Source organism: Callospermophilus lateralis, chromosome 1, assembly GCF_048772815.1.
Source record: "Callospermophilus lateralis isolate mCalLat2 chromosome 1, mCalLat2.hap1, whole genome shotgun sequence".
NCBI classification, from domain to species: domain Eukaryota; kingdom Metazoa; phylum Chordata; class Mammalia; order Rodentia; family Sciuridae; genus Callospermophilus; species Callospermophilus lateralis.
In genome coordinates, this window is record NC_135305.1 from 29,477,349 (window position 1) to 29,504,739 (window position 27,391).

At 32.1% G+C, this 27,391-nt stretch overlaps 1 protein-coding gene across 5 annotated transcripts in view; it reads left to right on the plus strand.

Annotated features, from left to right (window-relative positions):
- Akap9 (A-kinase anchoring protein 9) overlaps positions 1 to 27,391 on the plus strand; it is a 129,590-nt gene that overhangs the window by 48,290 nt on the left and 53,909 nt on the right. For 3 of the 5 annotated variants that reach the window (XM_076833572.2, XM_076833591.2, XM_076833582.2), the window contains exons 11-19: positions 5,448 to 5,547; positions 6,693 to 6,785; positions 7,548 to 7,904; positions 9,609 to 9,833; positions 10,895 to 11,035; positions 11,496 to 11,599; positions 12,002 to 12,118; positions 14,056 to 14,261; positions 18,182 to 18,414. In XM_076833572.2, coding sequence (XP_076689687.2) covers positions 5,448 to 5,547; positions 6,693 to 6,785; positions 7,548 to 7,904; positions 9,609 to 9,833; positions 10,895 to 11,035; positions 11,496 to 11,599; positions 12,002 to 12,118; positions 14,056 to 14,261; positions 18,182 to 18,414 — 1,576 coding nt within the window. The remainder of the gene's footprint in view (positions 1 to 5,447; positions 5,548 to 6,692; positions 6,786 to 7,547; positions 7,905 to 9,608; positions 9,834 to 10,894; positions 11,036 to 11,495; positions 11,600 to 12,001; positions 12,119 to 14,055; positions 14,262 to 18,181; positions 18,415 to 27,391) is intronic. The other 2 variants (XM_076833602.2, XM_076833609.2) reach the window with 1 other exon arrangement.

Sequence of the window (27,391 nt, forward strand, 5' to 3'; positions counted from 1 at the left end):
ATCCCTGACTTCTTCTTCTATCCATTGGTTAGTCAATAGCGTATTATTTAGTCTCTAGGTGTTGGGGTTTTTATTTTTAATTGTATCAATGATTTCTAATTTCATTCCATTATGATCTGATAGAATGCAGGGTATTATCTCTTTTTTTTATTTCATAATTGTTGCTTTGTGGCATATTTTAGAGAAGAGTCTGTGTGCTGCTGAGAAGAACATGTATTCGTTGATGGATGTAATACTCTTTATATGTCTGTTAAGTATAAATTATTGATTATATTATTAAGTTCTATAGTTTTTTGTTTGACGATCTATCCAGTAGTGAGAAAGGTTTGTTAAAGTCACTCAGTATTATTGTATTATGGTCTATTTAATTCTTGAAATTGAGGCAGGGTTTGTTTGATATATGTAGATGCTCCATTGTTTGGGGCATAAATATTTAACGTATTATGTCTTGTTGATGTATAATTCCCTTAAGCAGTATGAAATGTCCTCTTTGTCCCTTCTGATTAACTTTTGGCTTGAAGTACACTTTATCTGACATGGGGATAGAAACCCCTGTTTGTTTACTCAATCCATGTGAGTGATATGTTTTTTCCCATCCTTTCATTTTCACTCTGTGGATGTCTTTGCTTATGAGGTGAGTCTCTTGGAGACAACAGATTTTTAGGTTTTGTTTTTTTAATCCAATCTGCCAATCTGTGTCTTTTGGGTTTATTAGTTTAGACCATTAACATTATTTTTGAGATATGATTTGTGTTCCCAGTCATTTTAGTTTATTTCTACTTTTTACTTTGAATTAATTTCTCCTTTGATTGATTATTCCTTTTGTATGGTTCCTCCCTTTGTTGATTTTGAATTTTTTTTCCATCTTCATGGAATATTTTGTTGATAATGTTTTATAGCACAGATTTTCTAGTTATGAATTCTTTTAACTTTTGTTTATTATGGAAGGTTTTTATTTCATCTTTAAATCTGAAGTTTTATTTTGTTAGATATAGAATTCTTGGTTGGCATCCATCTTCTTCAGAACTAGGTATATATTATTCCAGGACCTCCTGGCTTTTGAGGGTCTGGGTTGAAAAATCACCTGAGATCCTAATTAGTTTCCCTCTATATATAATCTGATATTTTTTCTCTCATACCCTTTAAAATTCAATCCTTATTTTCTATATTTGACCTTTTTCTTTATGATGTGTCTTGATGTGGGTCTGTTGTGATCTTGTACATTTGAGGTCCTTTTGTATTTGATTTTCCATTTCATTCTTCAGATTTTGGAAATTTTTTCATATTATTTCATTGAAAAATTGGGCATTCCTTTGGTTTGTATCTCTATGCCTTCACCTATCCCGATAAATCTTTTTTTTTTTTAATTTTTTATTTATTTATTTTTTTTATTGGTTGTTCAAAACATTACAAAGCTCATGATAAATCATCTTTCATACATTTGACTCAATTGGATTATGAACTCCCATTTTTACCCCAAATACATATTGCAGAATCACATCGGTTACACACTCTCCTTTTTACATAATGGCATATTAGTGACTGTTGTATTCTGCTATCTTTCCTATCCCCTACTATCCCCCCTCCCCTGCCCTCCCATCTTCCCTCTCTACCTCTTGTGCTGTTGTTCAGTTCTCTCCCTTGTTTCTCCCCGTTTCCCCTCACAATCTCTTCTGTGTATTTTGTGTAACATTGAGGGTCTCCTACCATTTCCATATGTTTTCCCTTCTCTCTCCCTCTCTCTCTCTCCCCCCAATCGTCTTTGTTTAATGTTAATCTTTTCCTCATGCTCTTCCTCCCTGTTCTGTTCTTAGTTGCTCTCTTTATATCAAAGAAGACATCTGGCATTTGTTTTTTAAGAATTGGCTAGCTTCGCTTAGCATAATCTGCTCTAATGCCATCCATTTCCCTGTAAATTCTATGGTTTTATCATTTTTTAGTGCTGCGTAGTACTCCATTGTGTATAGATGCCACATTTTTTTTATCCATTCATCTATTGAAGGGCATCTAGGCTGGTTCCACAGTCTAGCTATTGTGAATTGTGCCGCTATGATCATTGATGTGGCAGTATCCCTATAGTATGCTCTTTTAAGATCCTCAGGGAATAGTCCGAGGAGGGCGATAGCTGGATCAAATGGTGGATCCATTCCCAGCTTTCCCAGGAATCTCCATACTGCTTTCCAAATTGGCCACACCAATTTGCAGTCCCACCAGCAGTGTACAAGTGTACCCTTTTCCCCACATCCTCGCCGACACTTATTGTTGTTTGACTTCATAATGGCTGCCACTCTTACTGGAGTGAGATGGTATCTTAGGGTGGTTTTAATTTGCATTTCTCTGACTGCTAGAGATGGTGAGCATTTTTTCATGTACTTGTTGGTTGATTGTATGTCCTCCTCTGTGAATTGCCTGTTCAGGTCCTTGGCCCATTTGTTGATTGGGTTATTTGTTATCTTATTGTTTAATTTTTTGAGTTCTTTGTATATTCTGGATATTAGGGCTCTATCTGAAGTGTGAGGGGTAAAAATTTGTTCCCAGGATGTAGGCTCTCTATTTACCTCTCTTATTGTTTCTCTTGATGAGAAAAAACTTTTTAATTTAAGTAAGTCCCATTTATTTATTCTTGTTATTAACTCTTGGGCTATGGGTGTCCTATTAAGGAATTAATTTGGTCTTTTCTTGTTATTTCATCATTCTTGGAAGTTCTGTTCATGGTTTCTTACCATCTTCCCTGTGTAGTCAACTTTATTTTCAAAATTATATATTTTGTCTTCGTTGCCCGAGGTTCTATCTTCCAAATGGTCTAGTCTATTGATAATACTTTCCATTGAATTTTTAATTGGTTTATTGATTGTTTCATTTTGAGGATTTCTGGGGTTGTTGTTGTCGTTTTCTGAGAATCTCTGCCTCTGCAGTGATCTTTTACCTCCTCAAATTTATCTCTGATTTTATTCCCTATATCATTCTTTATGTACCAGGTCAGTCTAATATGTACTTTCTAAATTCCTTTTCTACATTTCTTTTACTGTGTTGTCTATAGGTTTAATTATTGGATCATCTTGGTTTGTTTGGGCCACTTTGTTCCATTGTTTTCTCATGTTGTTCTTATGTCTGTCCTTCTAGCAGTGTGGATTTCAGGCAGTACAGTTTCTACCCTGCAGATTCATAGTGTCCCTGAAGATTTCTAGTACCTCGCCTTTAAGGAAGAGACAAATAATAACTGCACCCAATACAAACAATATATAGCCTTAAACCAAATAGCTCCTATTAAGGCATCCACAGTTTTGTTCCATTAAACTGAAATGATGTGTTCAATTATTGTCTACAATATAAACAGTAAGTTTGCAAAAAAGTTTACAGTTTCCATTGGTGGACAAAGAGAGAACAAAAGTCATGTAGGGTGTGATCTTTATGAGGAAGGATCAGAAAAGATAGAAGTTAAAAAATTATAGGAAGAAAGAAGGGAGGACTTAATAGAGGTTGGGTGTTAGCAAGAGAAAAGTGAGAAAGAGAATCCAAGGAAACAGATAAATGAGAGGGGAATATATATATATATATATATATATATATATATATATATATATATAATTTTTAAAAGAAAATAATAAACAACAAAACTGTAATGTTCAGATATCCCAGTCCTCAATAAAATGATCCATGAAAAATACTTGGTTTCAAAAATGGTAGACATGTGAGAGAAGAAAAAAAAGGAATCTGGATGAAAAATTGAACACTTTTTTCCATTGCAGTTCAAGTTTCTCAGCTTCTCTTCTGAGCAGTTAGATATGTTGTCTGGAGTTTGATGCTAGCTCTACCCTCAGGGTAGTTAGGGTTGCTAGGGTGAGAGGGTTAGTCCTGGAAGCGGAACTACTAGAGCCAAGGTGTAGGCTTAGGTATGTTCCAATCTCTTCACTGCGTGCCTGTTGGTCTGAAGATTTTAAGTCATCACACCTCCAAGGCTCAGCAATTGTCTGTCCACATTGGAAGACCGCACCTCGGGAACCTCCTTTAGGTTCTACACAAGTGATGTAGGAATCTGTTCTTAGCCCACTACTTTGCCTGCAGACCCCATGAACCCTGGTTGTCATTTGGTCTCCAAACTTGATCTCTCCTTTGCCTGTCCTTTCAAATTCACAGTCAGGCACTTCTCTTCCAGCCAGTACTGCAAGCAGCTGATTGGATGGGGAGGGGAAAGCCAGGTGGGTTTCCTTGATCAGTATTCTCCTGTGTAAATGTCCCTCCATGCTTGATTTTCTCCTGGTCACTTTGGAACACTCTCTATCACACAGCATGGGTTTGCCTTGCACATTTTTGGGGCCAGACTTCGATCTGCCAATAATTGACTCACCTAGCTGCAGGCCCCCCAGCCACTGCTTCACAAGGGTTCTTTCTGCTGTCCTCCATGCATGCCGCCAAGAAATCTGGTGGCTTCCCTCGTGTACACAGATGCTGTGCAGCACAGCTTACTGGGGTTTTTTTGTTTGTTTGTTTGTTTGTTTGTTGTTTTTTTGAGCAGTATCTCTGAGCTCTTAAGCTCTCCATACCGCAGAACACCTCTGTTTTCCTAGGAATGGGGGTTCCTTTAGTTCCTTTATTGCTTTACTACATTCACATAGGGATTATTCTGGTTTGTACCTCCAGCTATTTTACAGCTGTGGAGCTGGGGATCTTTCCCCCTTATTTTATTATACAAGATCTCTTGCGTCCATGATCTGTTTTGAGTATCCAGTATTAATTTCCAGTTAAGTCCTTCCTGGTTCTGGACCATTCACCCATCTTGTTGAAAAGTGACCTTTTTGCTTTTCTTGGTTCACTCCACAGATCTGTCAGGGAAGCAAATACATTATTCAGCCATCTTCCTGCATTTCCAACCCCCCTTTTTTTTTTGAAAGAGAGTCTCACTAAATTGCTAAGTCTCATCCTGAATTTTTGATCCTCCTGCCTCAACCTCCCAAATTTCTGGAGTTGCAAGCACGCACCACTGTACCTGGCTCTTTTAATATATTTAATCCAATATAATCTATTCTGTATTATTATATGTTTTGTGTCTGTGTAATTTAGATATCCATGTAATATGAATAATATGTATCACATATCTTAGGTATATAAGTAGTGTGTAGTATCAGTGTATATAGTATGTTATATTATGTACACTGTTGCTACATAAGCATATCTAAGATGTTATTTTTAAAAGACTTATTAAAAATGTTTTTTTACATAATAAATTTTTTATCATACATTTATACTGAAATTCATTAAATGACATAATATTCATTGTTACTTTTAAATGGAAAACTTAGTCAAAAATGTTTTAAGTTACAATACTTGTAACCCTGGGGGAACTATCATTTTTGTCTCCCCACTGACTCAGTACACGTTATGCATGGTAGAAACTTTGGATAAAACACACAACACTAATTTTTTTATACTTTTTTATTTGTATTTAGCTTCTCTGTTGATTCAGTGGTAATTAAAGAATCTGATGTACAGAAATCAGTAGTACATCCTGGAAGTTGTCTAAAAAAGAATATTGATCATGCAATAGAGGTATGTTATTTTTAATCTTCATTTTTCAACAGTTATGTACACTGATACTTTTTCTTACTATCAATTTTATGTCTTCAGTTTTGTAATTATGTAGTAAATATTTGGCTAAGATTAAGCATAAAGCATGAGGATAATACCTTATGTAAAAGATCCAGAATGTCTATAGAAATATTTTCATAGCATAGGAAAAACACAGAGAAAGTTAAATTTGAGAATTTTCCTCCCTTGTTACAGTTTAAATTTTTTCTTTGTAACATTTCTTTATGAACTGTGTAACAAATCAGCTTCAGTACCATGGCCAAAATAGGCTTTTCTTCCCCTTATGGAAGCAGAGGGTATCTTCAGATTGGTGTATAGGATTCCCTAAAATCCAAGGTGCTAGGGCTGGAATAATGGATCAGGCCATCTTCCAACAGAAGTAATGATAGGAAAACGCTTTTTTTACCGTGCTTGCCACTGAACCACTCTCTGCCTCTCCTCAACATTGTATTATTCAAAACTTTTTTCAAAACCCCAACTGCATCTTCATCTTCACTCAATAATTCTAAATTCTAGTAAAAATTAAAATCACTGCCTATTGCCCTTTCTCATTCTGGATATTAAGAAGAGATATGAGCCACACTCATCCCTTATTAAATGTGTGTTGGATGAAATTCAAATAATTGGTAAATAAACAAATACTTTCATGTTGACATTATATCTACATTTCTAAAAGAAGATTTATTTTTTAATTGATAAAAATAATTTGTATGTGGAAAATTGTGTTCTTTTAATAAATACCAAGAAGAAAATTTGCTCATGATTTCATTATCAAACATAGCCACTTGTTAACATTTTACTTAAAATAAATATACATTTATACATATGTCTTATTAATTATATTTAAGTATCCTTAACCCACCTTAAAATTTATGCTAATAATTACAGATATGTAAATATATTTCTCTCTTTGCATCTTTAAGTTTATAGTAAGTGTAATTATTTCGTAGGATTATTAGATTAAATGTTTTTAGTTAAAAGATAACTGAAATTTATTTTTATTTGAAAGTGTCCAAAAATAGTGATATTTTTGGAATATTGAGTACATCCTTAAAATTAATGGTATAAAATCAGTGTAAATTGTCATATTTCACCCTTTAATTTAGTTTTCTAATGAATATGGAATGAAACAAGAAACAAATATGGTTAAATTGTTGGAAAAACAATACCAAGAAAGATTAGAAGAAGAAATAGCTAAGGTAAGTTTATAGTTTATCTGCAAGATTTTCTTGGTTTATATAGATTTTCTTGATCTTTGAACTGTCAAAAAAAGCATGGATTTTATTGATGGTATGTACTTTGTTTTTATTTGTAAGTTTCATATATAGTCCATCAAACAGTTGTGTAACAGCATCAACTATAATTGCTGCTTCATAGAATGTTTTGCGGTGCTTTTCATTGAAAAGAACATTTTTTTCTTGATATAGAATAGTAATTACAATTTTTCAGAATGCCACAAGTTTTTATATATGTGTTACATTGTAAATAGTTACCTTGTGAAGGAGTTTGGCATTCTAAAAATGAGGGAAAAGTTATGAAGAGAAAAAGTGGTTGTATTACCCTGATAAATTATTGTAATGTTAGATAATAACTACAGATACTGATGGAGGATTGTCACGGAACATTATCACTTATGGCCAAGTGAATTTTCTTGGAAGGAAGAAATATAAAAACTTTTATATAATTTTTTTATTTTTGTACTGAGCATTTATTGATGTTATAGTTAGAAAAGTTTTGCTTGTTTTATTTTAAAAGGCAGGCAGTAAAACACTTTGATGTTAAATTTATTGAAAAATAGCCTATCTCTGTATCACTTTATCAGAGGATTTATTTTTGTTTTTAAAACTATGAGGCCAGGCTTTTTTCTAATTCATATTATTTTGAGTAATTGACCCACTTTTTAAATCCAGCTGGTATTTATAAATCTAATCCTTTTTTGTTTGTTTGATTGATTTCTTTAGGTCATTGTGTCAATGAGCATTGCATTTGCTCAACAAACTGAACTATCTAGACTATCAAAGGGAAAAGAAAATACTATGTCATCAAAACAAGCACTTACTTTCTGTCAGCAAAATGAAAAACATTATTTTAATGAAATGAAATTATCTCAGGATCAAATTGATCTTCAGACCACTGATGCATTGGACATGAAATTTAAAGAAGAATTTAAGCCACTTAGTAAAGAGTTAGGAGAAGATGGAGAAGTTCTATTACCAAACAGTGATCATCTTGATGATATAGTAGAATCAGAGGTCCACCAACTAACTATTTCAGAAGAAATGTTCTCCAAAGACGAAACATTTATAGTTAGCGAATCTGTAAGTATGCTTCTTTGAATGTAAAAAAGAAAAACTTATAATAATATCTTCAGTTTAAAACAGTAGCAATAATGCTGATTAATAGAGAATGAAAGTATGAAGTCCAGTCTTGACTTTAATGTATTTTATTAATTATAAGGTATTTGATTAAGTGAAACAATATTGGTGTGAAGTATAAAATAAGTCAGGTCATAGTATTCTTGGTTGTCTTATGGCCATAGTACATGTTAAGTTCTCATTGTGAATTATATCTGTGTTAATTTTATTTAAACTAATTGAAGATTAATTATATTATAACTAGGTAATACCTGTGGCCAAAAGATTTGCTCAATTAAATGTAAGAACATAAAAGGAAATTGCTACGAATTCAAGAAGACAATTCAAAGTATCTTATTATCTATATACTAATTCTTTTTTCTTGTTAGTTGAGGATCTGTTACCCCAACGAATTGCAGCCTTTATTAGAAAACAATAAATTCTACTTCTTTTAAAATTATCTGAATTTCAAATTTATTTTATGTGTTCACGATAGATATATCTTGTTCAGAGGAGTATTCAAATAAAACTGTCACCTTTTTATGTAATGCAAAACTTGTGAAATGTTTATGAAAACTAATTTAGCTATAGCTGTTCAAGGCAGAATGATTTTAATTAGTATCTTAAGGGATTGAAGTATTCATAGAACCTATTGACTTGTCATGAGTGTGAGAAACTCATAAATGTAAAGCGTTTATTTCCAAATAAAATTTATTATAATTTTTCTTTGAATAAGCAGTTTTCTATAATACTGTGATGACCAATGAATAAAAATTAAATAGGCAAAATTCCTTATTTTGTGAACTTAATTTTTAAAAATATTTTTCTAGTTGTATATGGACATAATACCTTTATTTTATTTGTTTATTTTTATGTGGTTCCCAGGATTGAACCCAGTGATTCAATCCCAGGATTGAACCCCTCATGCATGCTAGGCAAGCGCTCTACCACTGAGGCACAACCCTGGCCCTATAAACTTTGTGTGTGTGTGTGTGTGTGTGTGTGTGTGTGTATTTGTTGTTGTTGTTTATATTATTTCCCCATTATAAAATATCAAGAGATATAAAGGAGTTATAACTTCATTAAGAGAAGGGGCTGGAGATGTAGCTTGGTGGTAGAGCACTTGCCCAGCATGTGTGAGGCCCTGGGATCAATCTCTAGTACGGGCGAAAAATAAAGTGGATGGGGTGGGGGTTGGAGGGGGTGGATAAAGAATTTTGAGTATTTTGTTTTTCTCTGTTAGAATTAGATTTTAGCTAAACTATCTGGTAAGTAGCTGTTTCCTTTTGGAAAATAACATATATGGTGGTAATAAATTAACTTCATGTTGTTTCGGAATTATAAGTAAGAAAAATACTTTTTTTAAAAAAGTGATTTATGGGCTGGGGTTGTGGCTCAGTGGTAGAGCGCTTGCCTTGCATGGGTGAGGCACTAGGTTCGATCCTCAGCACCACATAAACTAAATGAAAAAAGGTATTATGTTCATCTACAACTAAAAAATAATTTAAAAAAAATGATTTATGCTTTTGTTTAATAATAAAACTAAAACTCAGATGCTTTATGTTGTTAATAGAATTGTTTTCATATTCAGTTAAAGTATCAATGCTGACTAATTGCCACAAAATATGTTATGATTGAGTTTTTTGCTTGTGTTTTTTCCTATCAAAGATTCATGATAAGATGTTGACATCAAGCATGGATGCTTCTAGACAAATGATGTCAAATGAAGAACAGTTGGAAGATATGAGGCAAGAACTTGTGCGACAGTATGAAGAACATCAACAGGCCACAGAACTGTTGAGGCAGGCACACATGAGACACATGGAGCGACAGCGAGAGGAACAGGAGCAGCTACAAGAAGAGATTAAGAGACTTAATAGACAATTAGCCCAGGTATGGAACTTTAGAGTCTCTTTTCTCCTCAATTGAAATAATGGTATTTTTTTATGTGGCTTTTTTTTTTTTTTTTAAGTCAAAATTATTTTTTCTACATACAAATAAATTATAAATACTTAACATCAGGAAGTTCCTGGGATCAGCTTTAGACCTTGTTAGGCACACCTAACTCAACTGATATAATGTGCATTATCATTTTATTTAACTGCCTTTCAGGCACTGGAAATGTGACTACAATATAAATTTAAAAATTCTATTGACCATACATAGCTAAAGCACTTTGAGAGTTTTGGAAATATTATACTGAGGTACTTGAGTATACAGTTGCTGTCATTCACTTTTTCCATGTTCATTTATAGTTCTGTGAGTCTACCAATTACCATCTCCAAGGTTTATCTTTATCTATCTTTAATCCATCTTTTTAATCATGAATGGAAATCTTCTGAAGTAATCTGTTTCTAGAACTCTCTCCAAGGACACATCTCTTGTTGATTAGAGAAATTCAAATTTATATAACATTCTTTTCTAAATTTAAATATTTCATGGTATTTGGGAGTTATATTCTTGTCAACTGCTATATAAAATATACTCACAAAATTATTGCAGAAAAGCAAGAAATATTTACATGAAAGTTCTTATGAAAACAAATTTATTGAATTTAATTTTGAAAACTAAAACAACGTGTATTTTTTGAATATAAAATAATAGGGAAATTGATATTAGAGATTAAAATATATCATTTGAAAAATCAGTTTTGCTTTTCTTCATTGCATTTTGTGAATTTATTCTTCTAAAATTTCAATGCAAAAATTGACAGAGAAAATATTACTCGAACTATACAAATTCCTGAATATTTAAGTTTAAATAACTTTTTTTCTAAAGTTGCAAATTTTGCATTGAACTTCATATGTGCCTTTTAATCCCTAATAATGAAATATGAATCATAAGGTAGAACCAAGGTCTCTTGGTCCCAAGGGGTTAAAAGAAATCTGCTTGATGTTTCTGCTTTTTACCTCTATCGCAATCAATATTCTTCCATGACCTTTTTTCTTATTTAGAGATCCTCATTAAATAACGAAAACCTGGTTTCAGAAAGAGAAAGGGTGCTTATAGAGGAGTTGGAAGCACTAAAGCAGCTGTCTTTAGCTGGAAGAGAGAAGCTGTGTTGTGAGCTGCGCAGCAGCAGTACGCAAACACAGGTAGTATTGACTTTGATGCATTTAGGAACAGTAGATCAACAATGCAGTAGGATTTGTTTATCTTTATTGTTGGTGGGAGACGTATGTTTATAGTTACTAAGCTTAACATATTGGTGATCACTTAGATGTAAGGTAGGTGGAGTCAAAATGCCTTGCTTTCTGTTTAAGATAATTTGAATCTGGCATTGCTGTAGGAGAAACTGTTGTTCTACCAAGGAGCAACCTGACAACCCTTATTGTGACACTATATAGAGTGTATTAGTTTGAAGCCATTAAAACATTTTTCATCTCTACACTTGAATGTTTTATCCTTTTTTTGATAATGCTGATCTCTTGATAAATATTATTTCAAGCACTTTCTGTTTCACATCATACCAGTATAGAAGAATGATATGCTGTTTTTAAGATGACAGGTTTTCTTTCTGTCTTGTCCTCTTTGCTGTTGCACAAACTTAAACAGAATGAAAATGAAAACCAAAGGGAAATTGAGGAACAGACGTTGAAAGAAAAGGAAATGGACAGAAAACCTGAAGATGTACCTCCTGATAGTCTGTCCAGTGAAAGGTATACAAAATGTGTATTTTTTCAGTGCAAAGTCAATTAAAATGGTTGTTCAAATGTAATAAACTTTATTCATCCTTATTTTTATCTTGTACATATGTATTTTCTTAAAAATACTATCTTGTGTATGAAACATGTCATATATTTCTATGTATGAAACATGTCCATATATGTGTAATATATAAAAGATTATCAATTTTTAGACATTAAATTACAAATTTTTAAATCTTTTTATGTAATAAAAATTTTAATTGGCTATTGATCATAAACTTGACTTTAAATGTTTAGAATTGTTTTGATATCAAACCTTTCTTGATTAATTTTGTTCTTCTTAATGCTGTTTTGTAACCTAAAAAACTAAAAACAGTTCTACTTGTGAGCTTTATTTCTTTTTTCCTCCTTCAGTGTATGGGCATGGATTGAGTGTAAGCTATTCTCTGGTTTGTTTATGTTGAGAAAAAAAATTACTGCATTTGTAAATATTCAACATTTAGTTTCTTTCATGCTTTCATGGCATAACAGGTGAGAACTTTTAATACATATCCTAGTTTTATAAAGTAATAAATTAATGACCCAATGTTAACAAAACGTTCCTTACTTTCATTTTGTAGATGTTAATATTAAAATGTACAAAACTATACTATAATTATCCCACATTAATATTAAGCACAGTATCTAAAATTTATTTTGTTCAAATGGAAATAATCTTTTAAATTTTAATTAGAACTAATATCTACTAACTTTTTCCTCCTTTTCCAATTTCTATGACTGTCAACCCTTTTGTGTCCTCCTAACCTCCTTCCTCAGCTTGCATGGAGGAATTTGGCCCCTAAGATTTTGGCTTCCCCATTGGATCATCAATATGGTACATAGTCAGTGTGGAACTCAAACAAGAAAGAAAGTGTATGAAAATTAGAGTTACCATGCCAATATAAAATAAACATCTTGCTCATCTTTATTTCTTTTTACCATTATATCAGTTTTGATCACATTATCCAACTCCTGGGATTTAGGACTTGAACAAAACTTCTATAAATAAAAGTTAAGGAATTAAAACCCTTACTTCCCGCTAACTAAATTATTTGGGCTTTTATGTTTAAACATTCTTGATTATGTAAGCAGAGAATTTGATCTAGGTACAAAAATAGAACTCTTTTTCACTTGACAAATACTAAAGGAAAACTTCTCCATTTATTACCTGATCTTAAAATAGGTCTGTCATGTGCCTGTGAAACAGATACCCTTTCAACCAGATTGTTGGTAATGTGTCAAACAACATGTGAGGTTGAGAAAGAAGTCTCTTAGGCCAGGGGACCTTACTATGAAAGTTTCTTATTATATCTTACATGTATTAAATATAAAGCTTATAACCATAGTATCTCTGTTGAATTAAACTGTTGAGTGAGTTGTTTAGTTATTCATAAAATTAATCATATAATCTTTTGAATCACCATTTATGGAAGCACATTTTTTCACATGGTAAAATGTTCATGTTAAGCTAAAAAGAAAGCTTACAAAACACATTGTCCAGTATGATCAGTTTTTGTTTTTAAAATATGTATATTTTTGAGTGAAGCAGAGGAGGAAAAAAGTCTAGAAATATAGGCATTAACATGTTCATAGTGCTAAGATATTTTGAAGGCTGATTAACAATATTTTCTCATTTTAAAATTAGAATGTATTTCTTATCTCTAAAAAGACAAGCTATTATTTCTACTTAGTTGAAAATATGTTTTTTTCCTACTGGCTGAGTGCAATGTGTGTAACTAGAGATATTTTTGTCTTTGGAGCAGGTATAATAACAGCCTATGATATTTCCTGTGGTGTTGACTGAGTAGTTTCACTGAAAGCCTTTTTAAAAGCAGGTCTTTGCCAGTTCTTGTAATTTAAACATCTAGTTTATCACCAAGAAATTATACAAATACCACCACTTTTTTTCTAGTTGGATTCTTAATTATATATTAAAATATTGTTGTCTGACACATAAAAAGATAAACCTTATATGTATATAAACATGATCAGTATAACCAATGCAATTATGTAGATATTGGTATTACCACACTTTTTGAAACTCAAGTTTTATGTCTCCTTAAAGTTTTCTTCCAATTTATTACTATCTTAAAAAATATTATTATTTGATTTCTTTCAGGTCAATAAAATGCACCTTTAAAAGTGTTATAAATTTGTTTTCTAAACAAATCACTTTTTTAAAAAAATAAATTAAGAGTAAGAAGCACTTCATTGTAGGTGCTATTGTGTTATTTTAATAGAGCAAATCTATATGATATTTTTCACCAAACACATATTTTGCATTGTATTTTTGGTGAGATAGTAGTAAAGGCTTTATACTGTAAAAAGATTAAATATTTTAATAAATAAATATTTTAAGATTAAATGTTTTATAAAGAGATTAAATATTTTAATAAATGTGGTTTTTTTTTTTTTTTTTATCTGTATAGGTTTGCACTCCAGAAAACTAACAACAGACTTCTGAAGATCCTCTTAGAAGTTGTAAAGACTACCATAGCTGTTGAAGAAACTATTGGCCGCCATGTTCTTGGGATTTTAGATAGATCTAGTAAAGGCCAGTCATCTGTCAGCCTTATTTGGAGATCAGAATCAGAGGCATCTGTAAAGTCAAGTATCCAAGAGGAACACATAAGAGGTAATACTAGTTTCATACGCTTGTGAAATAATCATCTTCAAATCATCTTGCTGAGTTCAAGGCACTTTTTCTGTGTGTAGAATATATAGGAGAGAGAATATTCAAGTATTTTTCAACAAATGCACCTCCAAACACAAAGCCACTCTGTTCAAAGCACTATATGTATTATTGTATAGCATTTGCAAGTGAATGTTTTAGAGTTGCCATTATATACCTTGGTATGCCTACACAAACCAGAAGACTCTTTCATTTCTCCACTTATAAAGGAAAAGTTCCACATCACCACCCTGTAAATCAGGAAAGCTTAAAATAAAGAACTTGTAGGAATCCAGCACCAGTTTTCATTGAGATAGTTAGAAGAATGTGATTATAAGAAACCAAAGACTATCCTCTGTTAGGTCCTTTCTTACTTTTGGAAAAGTGGTTTGACAGTTTTTGTGTGTAGATATAAAAATTAGGTCCTGTTGTGAGATGGCTTTTTTCCTAATTCTGTCATTTTCCTGTAGCTGTGTGGGTTGGGCTCTTCTTTTAATTTCTTTTTTTATTTTTTTAAATTTTAATTTGTTATATATGACAGCAGAATGTTTTACTATTTATATTACACATATAGAACACAATTTTTTATATTTGTGATTGTACACTCTTATTTTAAATTTTTACCATCACATTGGTGACCTCCAATCTGCCTTGTTTTTTCTGTTTCTTTTTCCTTGCTGGAGAAGATATCAGGAAATCAAAGAGGGGAAAGGTTAGTCAGGTGTTTCCAGAGAAATAGGCCCTGGATTCTTAAATTAGAAGGTCAAGCCTATAGTTCACTATCATTTCACATCCAACCACTTCTGCCCAGGTAGAAGGAAATATTCTGAAATGCCAGAGCTTTACAATTTTTGAAACATTGTAGTTTTTAAGCTTCATGGGGAAAAATAGAAAGTATTCCAGTTACAGAAGGTTTGCTTAAGTACTAGTTAGCCAGCAGTACATTTTAACTACAGAGAAAAGATTGATTTGGAATTTAAAATAAATTTGAATTAAAGACACTTCAGGTGAGTTCAAAAATAATTTTCAATGCCATTTTTAGTAAAATACAAGATGAAATAATCCTGACTTTTAAACCCTTCCTTCCACATTTACTCTTTTCAAACTAGGTAGATATATTTTTCAAATTAACTTACATTTGGTTAAGTTCTCAATGAAGGACTATTATGTCTATATATGGATCTTGTTGTATTAAGAAGAATTAGGTAATGTTTGAAAATACCTAAAACTTATAAAAGTGACTACCAAAAAATTTTTAAGGTAATTAACTGGTTTCACTTAATCATCTAGGGAGGAATTTTGCTGTTCTGTTGGTAAGAACTGTACTAGATTGACTTCCATATTCAAAAGACACTAAGGAATGTTCTGTACATTGCAAAAATATTTTTTGCCTTTTTGTTAGCATTTCTCATAGATACTTCTTAAAATGGCTACTGAATATTCAGCAAACAACAGCAATTACTTAAGGAGCAGTATGCTGAGTTATAAAGACAAATTGGTAATTGAGATCAATCAAACACAGGATAAAGTTCATGTTCATTTTCTTGGAGAAAGCAAATCCTCTATCCACTGTCTATATCCATAGATAGTGTCTATTTTAACATATCTAGCAATAGTTTGTTAATTATAAGCAACTTTATCTGTTCAATTCTATAAACACTTATTCAGTAATTTCTGTATCGTCTGTGTTTTATAGTAGTTTATAGTCTAGTAAAGGAAACACTGAGATTACTGTTCAAGGGAAGATTAAATCATACTTAATATTTTACTTACAACCCTTTTGTACATATATGAATTGATTATGATTATTATTATTGATTATTATTATTATTGATCTTTCAAAATGTTAACTATTGAAATCAACTGTTGATTCAGAAAGCATTAGAAGAAAAATTCAATCCAAAGTTAAGAAATACATTGTGTAAAATATTGTGGCACAGATAATTTTGCTGGTCCATTTAATTAACTCAATCTTATATTTTTGTATTTACAAATCATTCTTTGGTTTGATTTGGTACCAAGAATTGAACCCAGAGATTTTTTCCCCCAGACTAGTCATTATGGGTAATTATAATTTTGCTGTCTTTCTCTTTTGTTTCATAGGAACAAACAAATTTGGTTCTTTAATGGAACATATTCAGATTATTTCAGATAATTTCTATCTTCAATTTTTGTTTTGTGTGTGTGTGTGAATTGAACCTAGGACCTCACTCAGGCCAGGCAAGCACAAGCACTCTACTACTGAGCTACATCTCCAGCCCTGAAATATACATTAAGCTGATTGACATCTTTATCTTTTCTAGGTGCTTTATTGCCTATTTTTGTTGTTGTTGTTGTTGTTACCATTCCAAAAAAAAAAAAAAAACTAACACTCAGTGATCATTTATAAATGGCTTTGTTTCACCTTGTGCTTGTGTTTTCTTTAATTTGTGTTTTAGATTTATTCCCATGTGTACACAGAACCTTCAGTCTCTTTCTCACCATTGATTGCTTCTCTGTACCACAAAATGTCATATTGTACCATAAAATTTCATTTTATATTCATAAAAATAACTATTTGTTTCTTTTAACTTACACACACACATACTGCAAGGTAAAATTCAGTATACTTCATAAGAGAATAAGCAAGAAGAGACTGGGCTGGGGATATAGCTCAGTGCTTGCCTAGCACCTGTGAGGCTCTGGGTTCAATCCTCAGCACTGCATAAAAAATTTATATATAAAATGAAGGTATAAAAAATTAAAAAGAATAGACTAACTCTTGCTTTAACTGACTTTAGTTTCTGTTCTTATAGTACCAACACTTCTTTCTGAGGAGAACAATGACTTTTCAGTCATTAAATTCATAGCATAATCCTTGACTGTTTGTCTTTCTAGGCAAATAACTTCACTAAAGTCTTTTCCTTTTTGAAATGTTCTCTTCTAGAACATCCCTTTCCTGTCTATCTGATATTTCTTATATGGCTTCTTTTGTTAGCTTATGATATACAGAGGCTCCAACTTTGTTTCCTCCTTTCGCTAAATATCACTCCTAAAACAGATGTAACCACTTTCAGTGTTTAAACTCTTACCTTTTTACAGATGACCCCTAATTCTGCAGACCCAAATTTCTAACAGTTTATGTATCTCCACATATTCCATTAATACTCCTCTGTTCAGTTGCAAAGCTTATCATCTGCCTATGTCAACCAGATTTTCTTATGTAAGATGTAACAATAATGTTGATAGTATGGTAACAGTGTCTGTAGTTAAATTAGCACTGCTCATCATCCTAATTTCTTCCCAGTATACTTTTTACAAAACTACCAAGCTACAAAATTATCTGTTTCTTTTAATCTGTAGCCAGGGCAGGTAATGTTCAAATATGTAATGCTTAAAAGTCAGGTTACTCCAAACAAATTAGGAGCACTTATTCTATTCTTCCATAACCAGTTACATCCCACTGCACGATAAGTTTTTTTTTCCTTATGTATATATGTGTATTGTTTCATTATACTGTAAAGTCCTTCACGATAGGAACCAGATTTTGTCTCCTTAGTGTCCCCATTTCTTAGCAAACTCTACATGCTTGTCATTTGATAAATATCTATTAAAAGTTATCTTAAAAGGTTTTTATCAGGTTGGGAGTATAGCTCAACAATACAGCACATGCTTATTATGTGCAAGGCCCTGGATTTTATCCCCGGTACCCCCCCCCAAAAAAAAACCCAAAATTTTTATTAAAGAAAAATTAATAAATAACCCAAATCTTAAATTCTGCAATTTTACAATGCTGTTATTAAAACACATGTACTTTGAAAAATGATTTCAATTTGACTTGATTTTAAAAATTTAAAGTGAAATTATTGTTATTAATGTATGCCTTTAACATTTTGTTATTCTAGTTATAGACAGATCCGTACCCTCCTATTCTGGAAGTGATATGCCAAGAACTGATAATAGCATGTGTTCAAAAGTAACTGAGGAAGGAACAGAATTATCGCAGCACCTTATAAGGATTGGTTTTGCTAGAACTGAAATAGATCCTGAAAATGAAGAATTAATGCTGAATATTAGTTCTCGACTACAAGCAGCAGTTGAAAAAATGCTGGAAGCTCTAAGTGAAACTAGTAGTCAGGTAAACTCCTTAATTATTACTACCTACTGAATATTGCACAAGGCATAAATGAGTAAATATTTCTCTCTACTGTCCCACAGAAATTTATTTAGGCTTCTCTTTAATAATTGGCTGTATTTGTGATAACCAATATTAGTTTTAGTAGTCCTGTTTTTGGTGGTGAAGGTAATGTAATGATGAGCTCTTCCAGTTCAAAAACTCATTGATGTTTTAATATCCAGATTTTCTAGATTGTTACACATTACTTTTTTTTATATCAAAAGAGATTTTAACTTCACTATTGTGTGAAATGTTCCATTAAAATGTTATTTAATACTATAAGGAATCTCTAAAACTATATGTTGTAGTGGAAATGTCTAAAACTATATGTTGTAGTATGTCATAACATACCATTATTGTATTACATATCAAACTTGCAATTCCTTCACTTGATTTTTACATTCTTTTTATAAATATGAGTAGATTAATTCACCATACAAGTTATCTCTTGGTAGGAAATTAGTTTGAGCAGTTTTTCCTTTAAAATATTGTTCTTTACAGGCTGGGGATGTGGCTCAAGTGGTAGCGCGCTCGCCTGGCATGCGTGCTGCCCGGATTCGATCCTCAGCACCACATACAAAGATGTTGTGTCTGATGAAAACTAAAAAATAAATATTAAAATTCTCAAAAAAAAATATTGTTCTTTAAATATTAAGTTTGAGGAGTTGAAAGAATGTCTTTGAGCTCTTGTTCTGATGACTGGCTTTTCTTTGGTACTTTTTTCTCTAATAAATTATTTAATATGGCATGTTTCTGCAATAGCAGTGACTATTAGATATAGTAACTATGACAAATATATATTTTGCATTTTAATACCGGATTCATTTCTATTAGGGTTAAACTATTGACTTAAGCTATTTCTTCAATTGTTAACATTTAAACTGATTCATTTATTCCCTATTAGTTGGTTAACTTCTCATATCAATCTACTGTCCCACCCCCTGATACTTTTAATATGCTTCTGGGATTCAATGAGGAAGGAATTATCAAAATAACATACATTTCTGTTGAAATATTTGTTCTTTGAATGGTCTTCATATATGACACCCAGAATTTTCTCCAGGTATTCTTTTCTGTTTGGAAACAAACTAAACCTTTTTTTTCTGTGATAGAATATGAATTATACCTTGAAAAGACTCTTGAGATACCACATATTATAAGGGGAATTCACTAACTGGTCAGAGAAATTCATCATAATGTATTTCCTGTTATATGGCTCAGTGGTAGAGCACTTGCCCAGTATATGCAAGGCCCTAAGTTCTATCCCTAGCACTGGGGGAAAGGATGGGTTATAAATAGTTAGATAAATATATCTTCTGGTTTGCACCTTGATTGGCCAAACTAAAGCAAACATATGCCTTATGTAGTTCCCAAAAATTCTTTTTTGTTTTCATAGATTAATTCTGAGGCCTGTAGTTAAATAGCAGATGAAATTTCTAACCTTGAACAATTCTTGTTTCTCTAGAGCTTTCTTTTGTAGCATGTACAGAATGATTAAAGCTTCTATTTCAGTAACTCAAAAATTTACTTGAGCATCACAGAGAACCAAAGACATATAATATTCTTGAAAGCTCAAATGCTTGTTATTTGCCAAGAGTAGGAAAAAATGATTTAAATTTTTTTTAAAAAAATCAGTGGTGGTCCTATATTCAAAGTTCTGAAGAGTTATTTTATTTTTCATTATCAACATCCTAAGTGCTTGTAAGGAAATGAAATGGTACCCATAAAATTCAGCTTCATTTGTATTATTAAGACATTAATTTTACACTCTTGGATCAGAGAATTTTATAGTCACCTTTCCTTTAGCCCAAAGTTGAGCAGACTATTGAAACTCAAACATTGATATTGTAAATGTTGTGTTGAAATGTGAAATTCCATAGTTATCATTAAAAAATACACATTTTTACCAAGATTTACTACATTTTTAGTCTTTTATAATTAGTCTAAGTCCTGCATTCTCTCTCTTTTAGAATGCTTATCCATAAACCACTTCTAGAGTATGCGGGTCCACTGAGTCAGCTGAGTCAGTACTTAAAGCTTGAATGCATTTGCATCTTAATTATCCCCTTTATTCTATGAAAATTGTATAGTATAGATAATTCTATATTAAATTCTTCTTTTTGTTTTGTTTATGCTTATTTCAGTCATATTAGTGTTTATATTCTATGATTTATACTTTTTCTACCAGGAAAACAACTGGTAATACTTTTTCTTTCTTTTTTTAATAACCTTATTTTATTTATCTATTTATTTTTTAATGTGGTGCTGAGGATGGAACCCAGTGCCTCACACACGCTAGGCAAGTGTTCTACCACTGAGCTACAATTGCAGCCCTACTTTTTCTTTCTTGATCCTTATAACATACTTTTGACCTGGAACTTGACCACTGTTGATAGTGTTGCTACTCTTCAATGCCACTATAAATTATGCACATTATGGTTAATGTACTATAGTATTTATCTTTTGATAATCACCATGGAAAATGACAAATAAATGACAAGTGAACAGTGGTTTCTACAGATTATTTGCTCTTACAGACAACTAGAGAAAACTTCGCCATAGTCATTAAAACTGCCATCAGTCAACAGTTAAGTGTGTGGGATCTTCCTGAAACACTCTGTTCCCTAGGTCAAGTCCATAACACATGACAACTCTCTGTTTATGTGACTAGCTAGTGAGGTTCAGTAAGAGCCTGGTCACGGTATTTTTCAAATGAGTTTCAGTTAAGTGCTAAAGTAAGGGACTAGGAGCTTTGTGACAGTTTTTAAAACTAACTGCAGATCAATTATTAATCTTAACCATGGATAGATGTTTAAATCCAATGACTTCTTCAGAATATTGTTAATAACGAAAATATTATGAACCAATTGAATACATTTAATCGTTAAATTGACACAAAATAAAGTGTAACATCTTTGTGAAATAACTAGTATCCCATTTTCCTCTTTAATATATTATCATTTGCTTCTTCTTCCTTTAACCTTGATTTATTTTCTTCATTTTTATAACAAAATGGCACTGCTGTGATATCTTTGTGCTTTCAGTTAAGTACAGGCAAATAGCTCTGCACAGGATACTCTGAATAGCATCTGACAGTTTGGGGTAAGGTGCAGGCCATAAAGCTTACTGTGGGATTTGATGTTTGAGATAAGTCATTCATTCATTCATTCATTCATTCATTCAGCGAAGTTTTGAATACCTACAATATAACAATTATTGTTCTAGATATTAGAGATACAGTGATAAGGGAAATGGACAAAATCCCTGCTTGCATAATTAAATTATAATAATAATTTAATGGTGGAGGCCAATAATAAATAGATGCATAGATTGTAATAACTGCTGTGAAAAAGAATAAAGGGAAGTACAACATAATGGAGGAAGAGAGTATTTTATCGAGGAAAATTAGTAAAGGCCTCTCTGATAAAGTGATATGAATTCATATTCCTTAAAGAAGAGTGGGAGGCTAATACACAGGTAAATGGGAAAGAATGTTTAGGCAGGGGAATAGCAATTACAAAAGCCAGGGGGTGTGCTTGACAGAGGACAGGGCAACTGGAGCAAGGAGAGTGGAGAGAGGCATGGGAGAGAAGGTCAAAGTGTATCTGGAAACCAGATTATACTCTGACCTCTTCTCTCTTTAACTCTTCATGAGATTTGGAGTCATAGGGGACAGTTTTTAACTTTTCATTCTAAAATAACTTTAAGCTTACAGAAAATTCTAAAACTATGAGAGTTTCCATGTACCAACCACTCATTCAGCTTTCCCTAACATCAACATAGTGCATAACTATAATATAATTATAAAACTAAGAAATTAAAATTGCTGCAGTACTGTTGACTAAAGTATAAACTTTAGATTTTATTGGTTTTTCCTATAATGATGTTTTTCTGTTCCAAGATTCATTCCCAGATCCCACATTGTACTTAGTTGTCATGTCATCTTTGGTTTAACCAGTCTCTGACAATACTTTAGTCTTATGGTCAGTTATTTTTTAGAATGTTCCTCAGTTTGGATTTGTCTGATGTTTGTTGTGATTATATGAAGCCTGTATATTTTTGATACTACCACAAAAATGCTATGCCCATCTTGTGCTTCATGTCTGGTTACGTGAGTCAATATGTCATTATTACAGGTAATGTTAATCTTCATTGCTTGTGATATCTGCTGGGTTTCTCAACTGTAATGTTACTGTTTTTCCCTTTGTAATGAATAACTATCTTAGAGGAGGTACTTTGATACTATGCAAATAACCTTTTCTCCTTAACTTTCTTTCATCTAATATTCTTACATTCATTGTTGGATCTTGCATGCAGTAATTATTACTATGGTATTCTAATGGTAATTTTATACTTTCCTCATTGTTTTATTTATTTATCTAGCTGTATGAGCTATATCTTCACTTCTAATCAATATCAGTATAGACTCATGACTAATTTATCCTTTTAGTTGTAACCTAATACTTTGTTTTGTTTCAGCTTTGGCATTAAGAACTTTTTGAGGTACATCCTTTTGAAGTGTACTTGCTTTTTTGAGTATTAGTACTACAAGAAGCTTCAAACCTATCTTGTATTTTTCCCACCCTAACTTTAGAATCAATCACTGCTTCATGAAATTCATATTTTTTTTATTGGAAAATACTATCTAGAAACCAAGATCTAGGTACTAGATATTCTCATTGTTACTAGGATGTCATTACTTCTAAGCCCTGTTAGTGGATAGTTTAAAAATATATCTTTGTATGCTAATCCTTCCGTCTATATCTGAATCTCTCTGTATACATGTATAATTTAAAAACCCATAAATTCATTCTGAGCCCTCCAGTTCTGGTACCACAGCATTTGTTTTGCCCTGCCCTTCTTTCTTAAAGTTTCTTAGTAACTTTGTTCTCCAACAGTGAAAAAGGGAGAGTCTCATGTTCAATTGCATTTTTATTTGTTTGCTCAACCATAATATACACATATATAATTTCAGAATTGCTATCCTACACCCCTGTGAAAAACAAATTCTCTAACTAGATTACATTATTTGTGTGTAGTACTTTTTGTTTTTAGCCTTATAATATATAGTCAAAATATTGTTTTTCAAGTACCTTAGGTTAACTCTTTTCTCTCTCACCCTGTTGGTATGGTTTTTTCATATATGAATACACAAACACACATACACACACAAACACATTCACATATATATTCAAATATATATGAATATAATACATGAATATTTATATATAACAGTCATAACTTATTTGTAATTTTTATTCATATATATAACAGTCATAACTTATTTATGATTTTTTTATTCCATTGAGTTCCTCTTTCTTATTAATATATGAAAAAAATCATTCTGTGGACAGTTCTTTCAGTTATGACAGGTATTTAGAGTCATCTACATCACTTACAGTCATGATATAAAATAGTTTCATCACCCCAACATTCCCAGCACTGTTCTTTTATAGTCAGCCATTCTCTCACCTCCTGCGTGTGGTAAACACTGGCTTGCTTTCCTTTCCTACAGTTTTGCTTTTTCCAAAGTGTCATAAATGAAAACGTGCATCATGTAATTTGGGGGTCAGGCTTTATTACCTTAATAAAGTGCATTTAAGAATCATCTATATTGTTATGTCTAATAATAGTTTGTTTCTTTTTAATAAGTGAGGGAAATTCCAGCAGTTTGTTTATCCATTTACTGTTTAAAAGACATATAGATTGTTTCCATCTTTAGATAGTTAGAGAATCTAACTTGTATTTTCCAAAATAAACACTTTGACTATCTTTAAAAATAGAATAGAGTAGGTAGAGGGTGGTGAAAGTACAAGGAGAGCAGAAACATAGAAACCAGTTAGAGAAGTCATTTGCCCAGGTTTATAAATTAAGGAGAGTTAGAGTGGGAACCCAGGTACTTTAGTTTCAGAATCCATGGTCTTAACCACTACTACTTCTGCCTTCTGGGAATCTGAGGATTAAAGAGCAGACTAATATTTTTGTTTAGTTATTCTTTAGTTTTAATCATAACTATAACTGAGAAATGAATTTTGAAATCCAGAGATTGTTGGCAAACTTAACAGGAACGATTTCAGTGGAGTTTGGTAGTTTTCCAAATTGTTGGAATAGCTTTCAACGTAATGTGACGAAACATGCTTAGAAAATCTTCTAAGGCCCTTAGAAAGATAATCTCTGTAGTACAATGTTTATTTAGTGGTCTTTCTCCAATTCTGCAGAAAAATTATCTTTGAGAATCAATTCAAAGACACTTGACTTTTCAATTAGGTGAAAATCGAAACGTCTGTTTTACAGGAATTAATCTTTCAACAATTGAAGTTTTATGGAATCCAGAGGTTATTATTTAGAGCCAAGGAGATTATTTACCAAAAAATATTTCTCTTAGGAAGTCTTTGCAGGGGGGAATTTCAGAGAGGAGAAATAATTTTTGGTGTTCTATTACACAGCATAGTGATAATAGTTAACATATATTTCAAAATTGCTAAAGGAGAGAATTTTAACCACAAAGAAATGATAAATATTTGAGGTGATGGATGTGTTTGATTATTCCACAGTGTGTGCATGTAAGAAAACATCACTTTGTACCTCAAAATATTCAATCATTATTTGTCAATAAAAGATAAAACTTAATGCAAATAAAAAAACAATTCCTTGGAAGAAATTAATGAATAATTTATTCTCTCAGAATGATTTTCATTATAAGGCACTATTGTGAGTTTACTAGTTCTCATTTTTTAGAATAATGGAATCAAAGCTACATGCTTCTATAATTTCTCAGAGGGGAATCTGAGAATTAAAGATCAGGCTAAGCTTTTTGTTTTAATCATAATTATAAGTACTGAAACACATTTTGCCATCAAGTATTGCCCCCAGTGTGCTTAGCATTGGTCAGGTAATGTATGCAGGAGTTAGTCCCTCCATTAAATAATTTAGAGAAATAAGTAAATAAAATGAAGACCAAAAGACAGCAACAGAAGTGTTTTACAATTTGAAGGAAATAATTTGCAGGGAAAAAAAGGTTAAATGGCTTGACATTATATGATTAATGTAAGCCTTTTTCATTGGGGAAATGTAGCTCAATGCTGTCAATTAATAGCCTCCTGTATATGGTAAAGTCATGATTTTCTGAAACCCGAGGATAAGGAGCTAGTCTGGACAGTTAAATGTGTTTCTAGAAATTGAAGTCATTGTATTTTAAGTTTTTAGTTGCAGAAAGGTTTATATGCTTTTAAACTAGAGGAAAAAGCAAAATTGAATATAACTTGAATTATTGTCAGAATCACCATATGCCATCATCCAGACTCTTCTTTACTACTTTTTGAGTCTTTTTTCATTCATTTTTAACAGTAGTTAAGTTTGTAGTTAGTTTCTTACCATGACCCATGTTCCTAGTCATAAGAGGACACACCTTACTTATAAAGATTTTTGTTTTATGTTAATGGAAATAAGTTCTATGTGTTTCCAAAACTGGGGTGAAAATATTAGTATATCATTTAATTTAAAGGTATTTTATTGCTCAACTTATTACACATTTATGTTTTCAATTCTTTCATTCTTCAAGGATTTACCTATTGTAGGTAAAGCAATGGTGTTTTGTTTGTTTTTGTTTTTTGTGCAGTTTTTTGTTGTTATTGTTTTATTTTGTATTCTTTCTGAATATCAATTAATGTAGTATGCCACTAGTTAATATATTATTACAAAGACTGTTTGCCACATTCTGGGTCATCTTTATCTGTTACTCTTTGAGTCTATTTTTCTCCTTAGTTATTTCTTTCTTTCTTTTTTCTGTCTTTGTTGTTAAATCTTATGTTGACTTAGATGCTGCTATTTATGAATAATTATTTCTTACCCACAGTTTTGTTTTTACCTCAAATGAGAGAAATTGGATGATTATCAAAATAACTAATTTGCAAAAGAAGCAGGGAAAGAGTATTTTAAGAGGTATCTCATAGGCTAGGTGTGGGATCCACCAGTTCATAAAGTGTGAACAGCTAGGGTATTGATGATTTTACGTCTGCTGGAGCTTCATTAAAATCACATGTAGCTGCTTGGGCTGCAGATATGGCTCAAGCGGTAGTGCACTTGCCTGGCATGCGATACATACAGCACCACATACAAACAAAGATGTTGTGTCTGCCGATAACTAAAATATAAATATTAAAATTCTCTCTCTCTCTCTCCTTCTCTCACTCTCTCTTTAAAAAAAAAAATCACATTTAGCTGTAACAGTCATAAGGTCAGGCCTCCTTCTCATATAGGTGTTAAGACATCTTGACAGACTAACTGCAGGATATAAGAAACTCTAATAAACAAAAATTTTCAGAACTTTAAGAAGCAACTGCCCCTCCCCAACTACATCTCCTTGCAACTTTGGGACTTGTATATAAAACAATTTCATTTTCTCTGCCTCAGTTACTAGTCTGCTGAGAAGGGTTTAGTACTAGCTCTTCGAAACTACTTTAAGTAGTCCGAGTAGCTATAAAAGGCCTTTTTAAGCCTGTCACTTGCTTTAGTGTGGTTTTTTTCCATTTAGATAAAGGCTTTGTGGGTTTAGGATATTCAGTTACCAGATGGGGAAAAAAGGCACCAAAATGAAAGTCTTTTCCTTTATTTAAAACAACTTTCATTATTGAGAGTCTTTTATTAGTAATAAGTAAGTTATTTATCTTTTAAAATTATGAATGGCTGGTTCATTCAGTATTGCTCAAGCTTCTGGAACAACCTGAAGCTAACTATTATGGACAATTTGTTGCTTTTACATTTCAGTCAGGGTTCATAGGCTACCTTAAGTGGTGTAATTATCGACTTATATACAAAGTGGCTCTAAAAAGAATTTTTTCCTTAATATGCACTCTATAAAAAAGTCAGTGTGAGGGCTGGGGATGTGGCTCAAGCGGTAGCGCGCTCGCCTGGCATGCGTGTGGCCCGGGTTCGATCC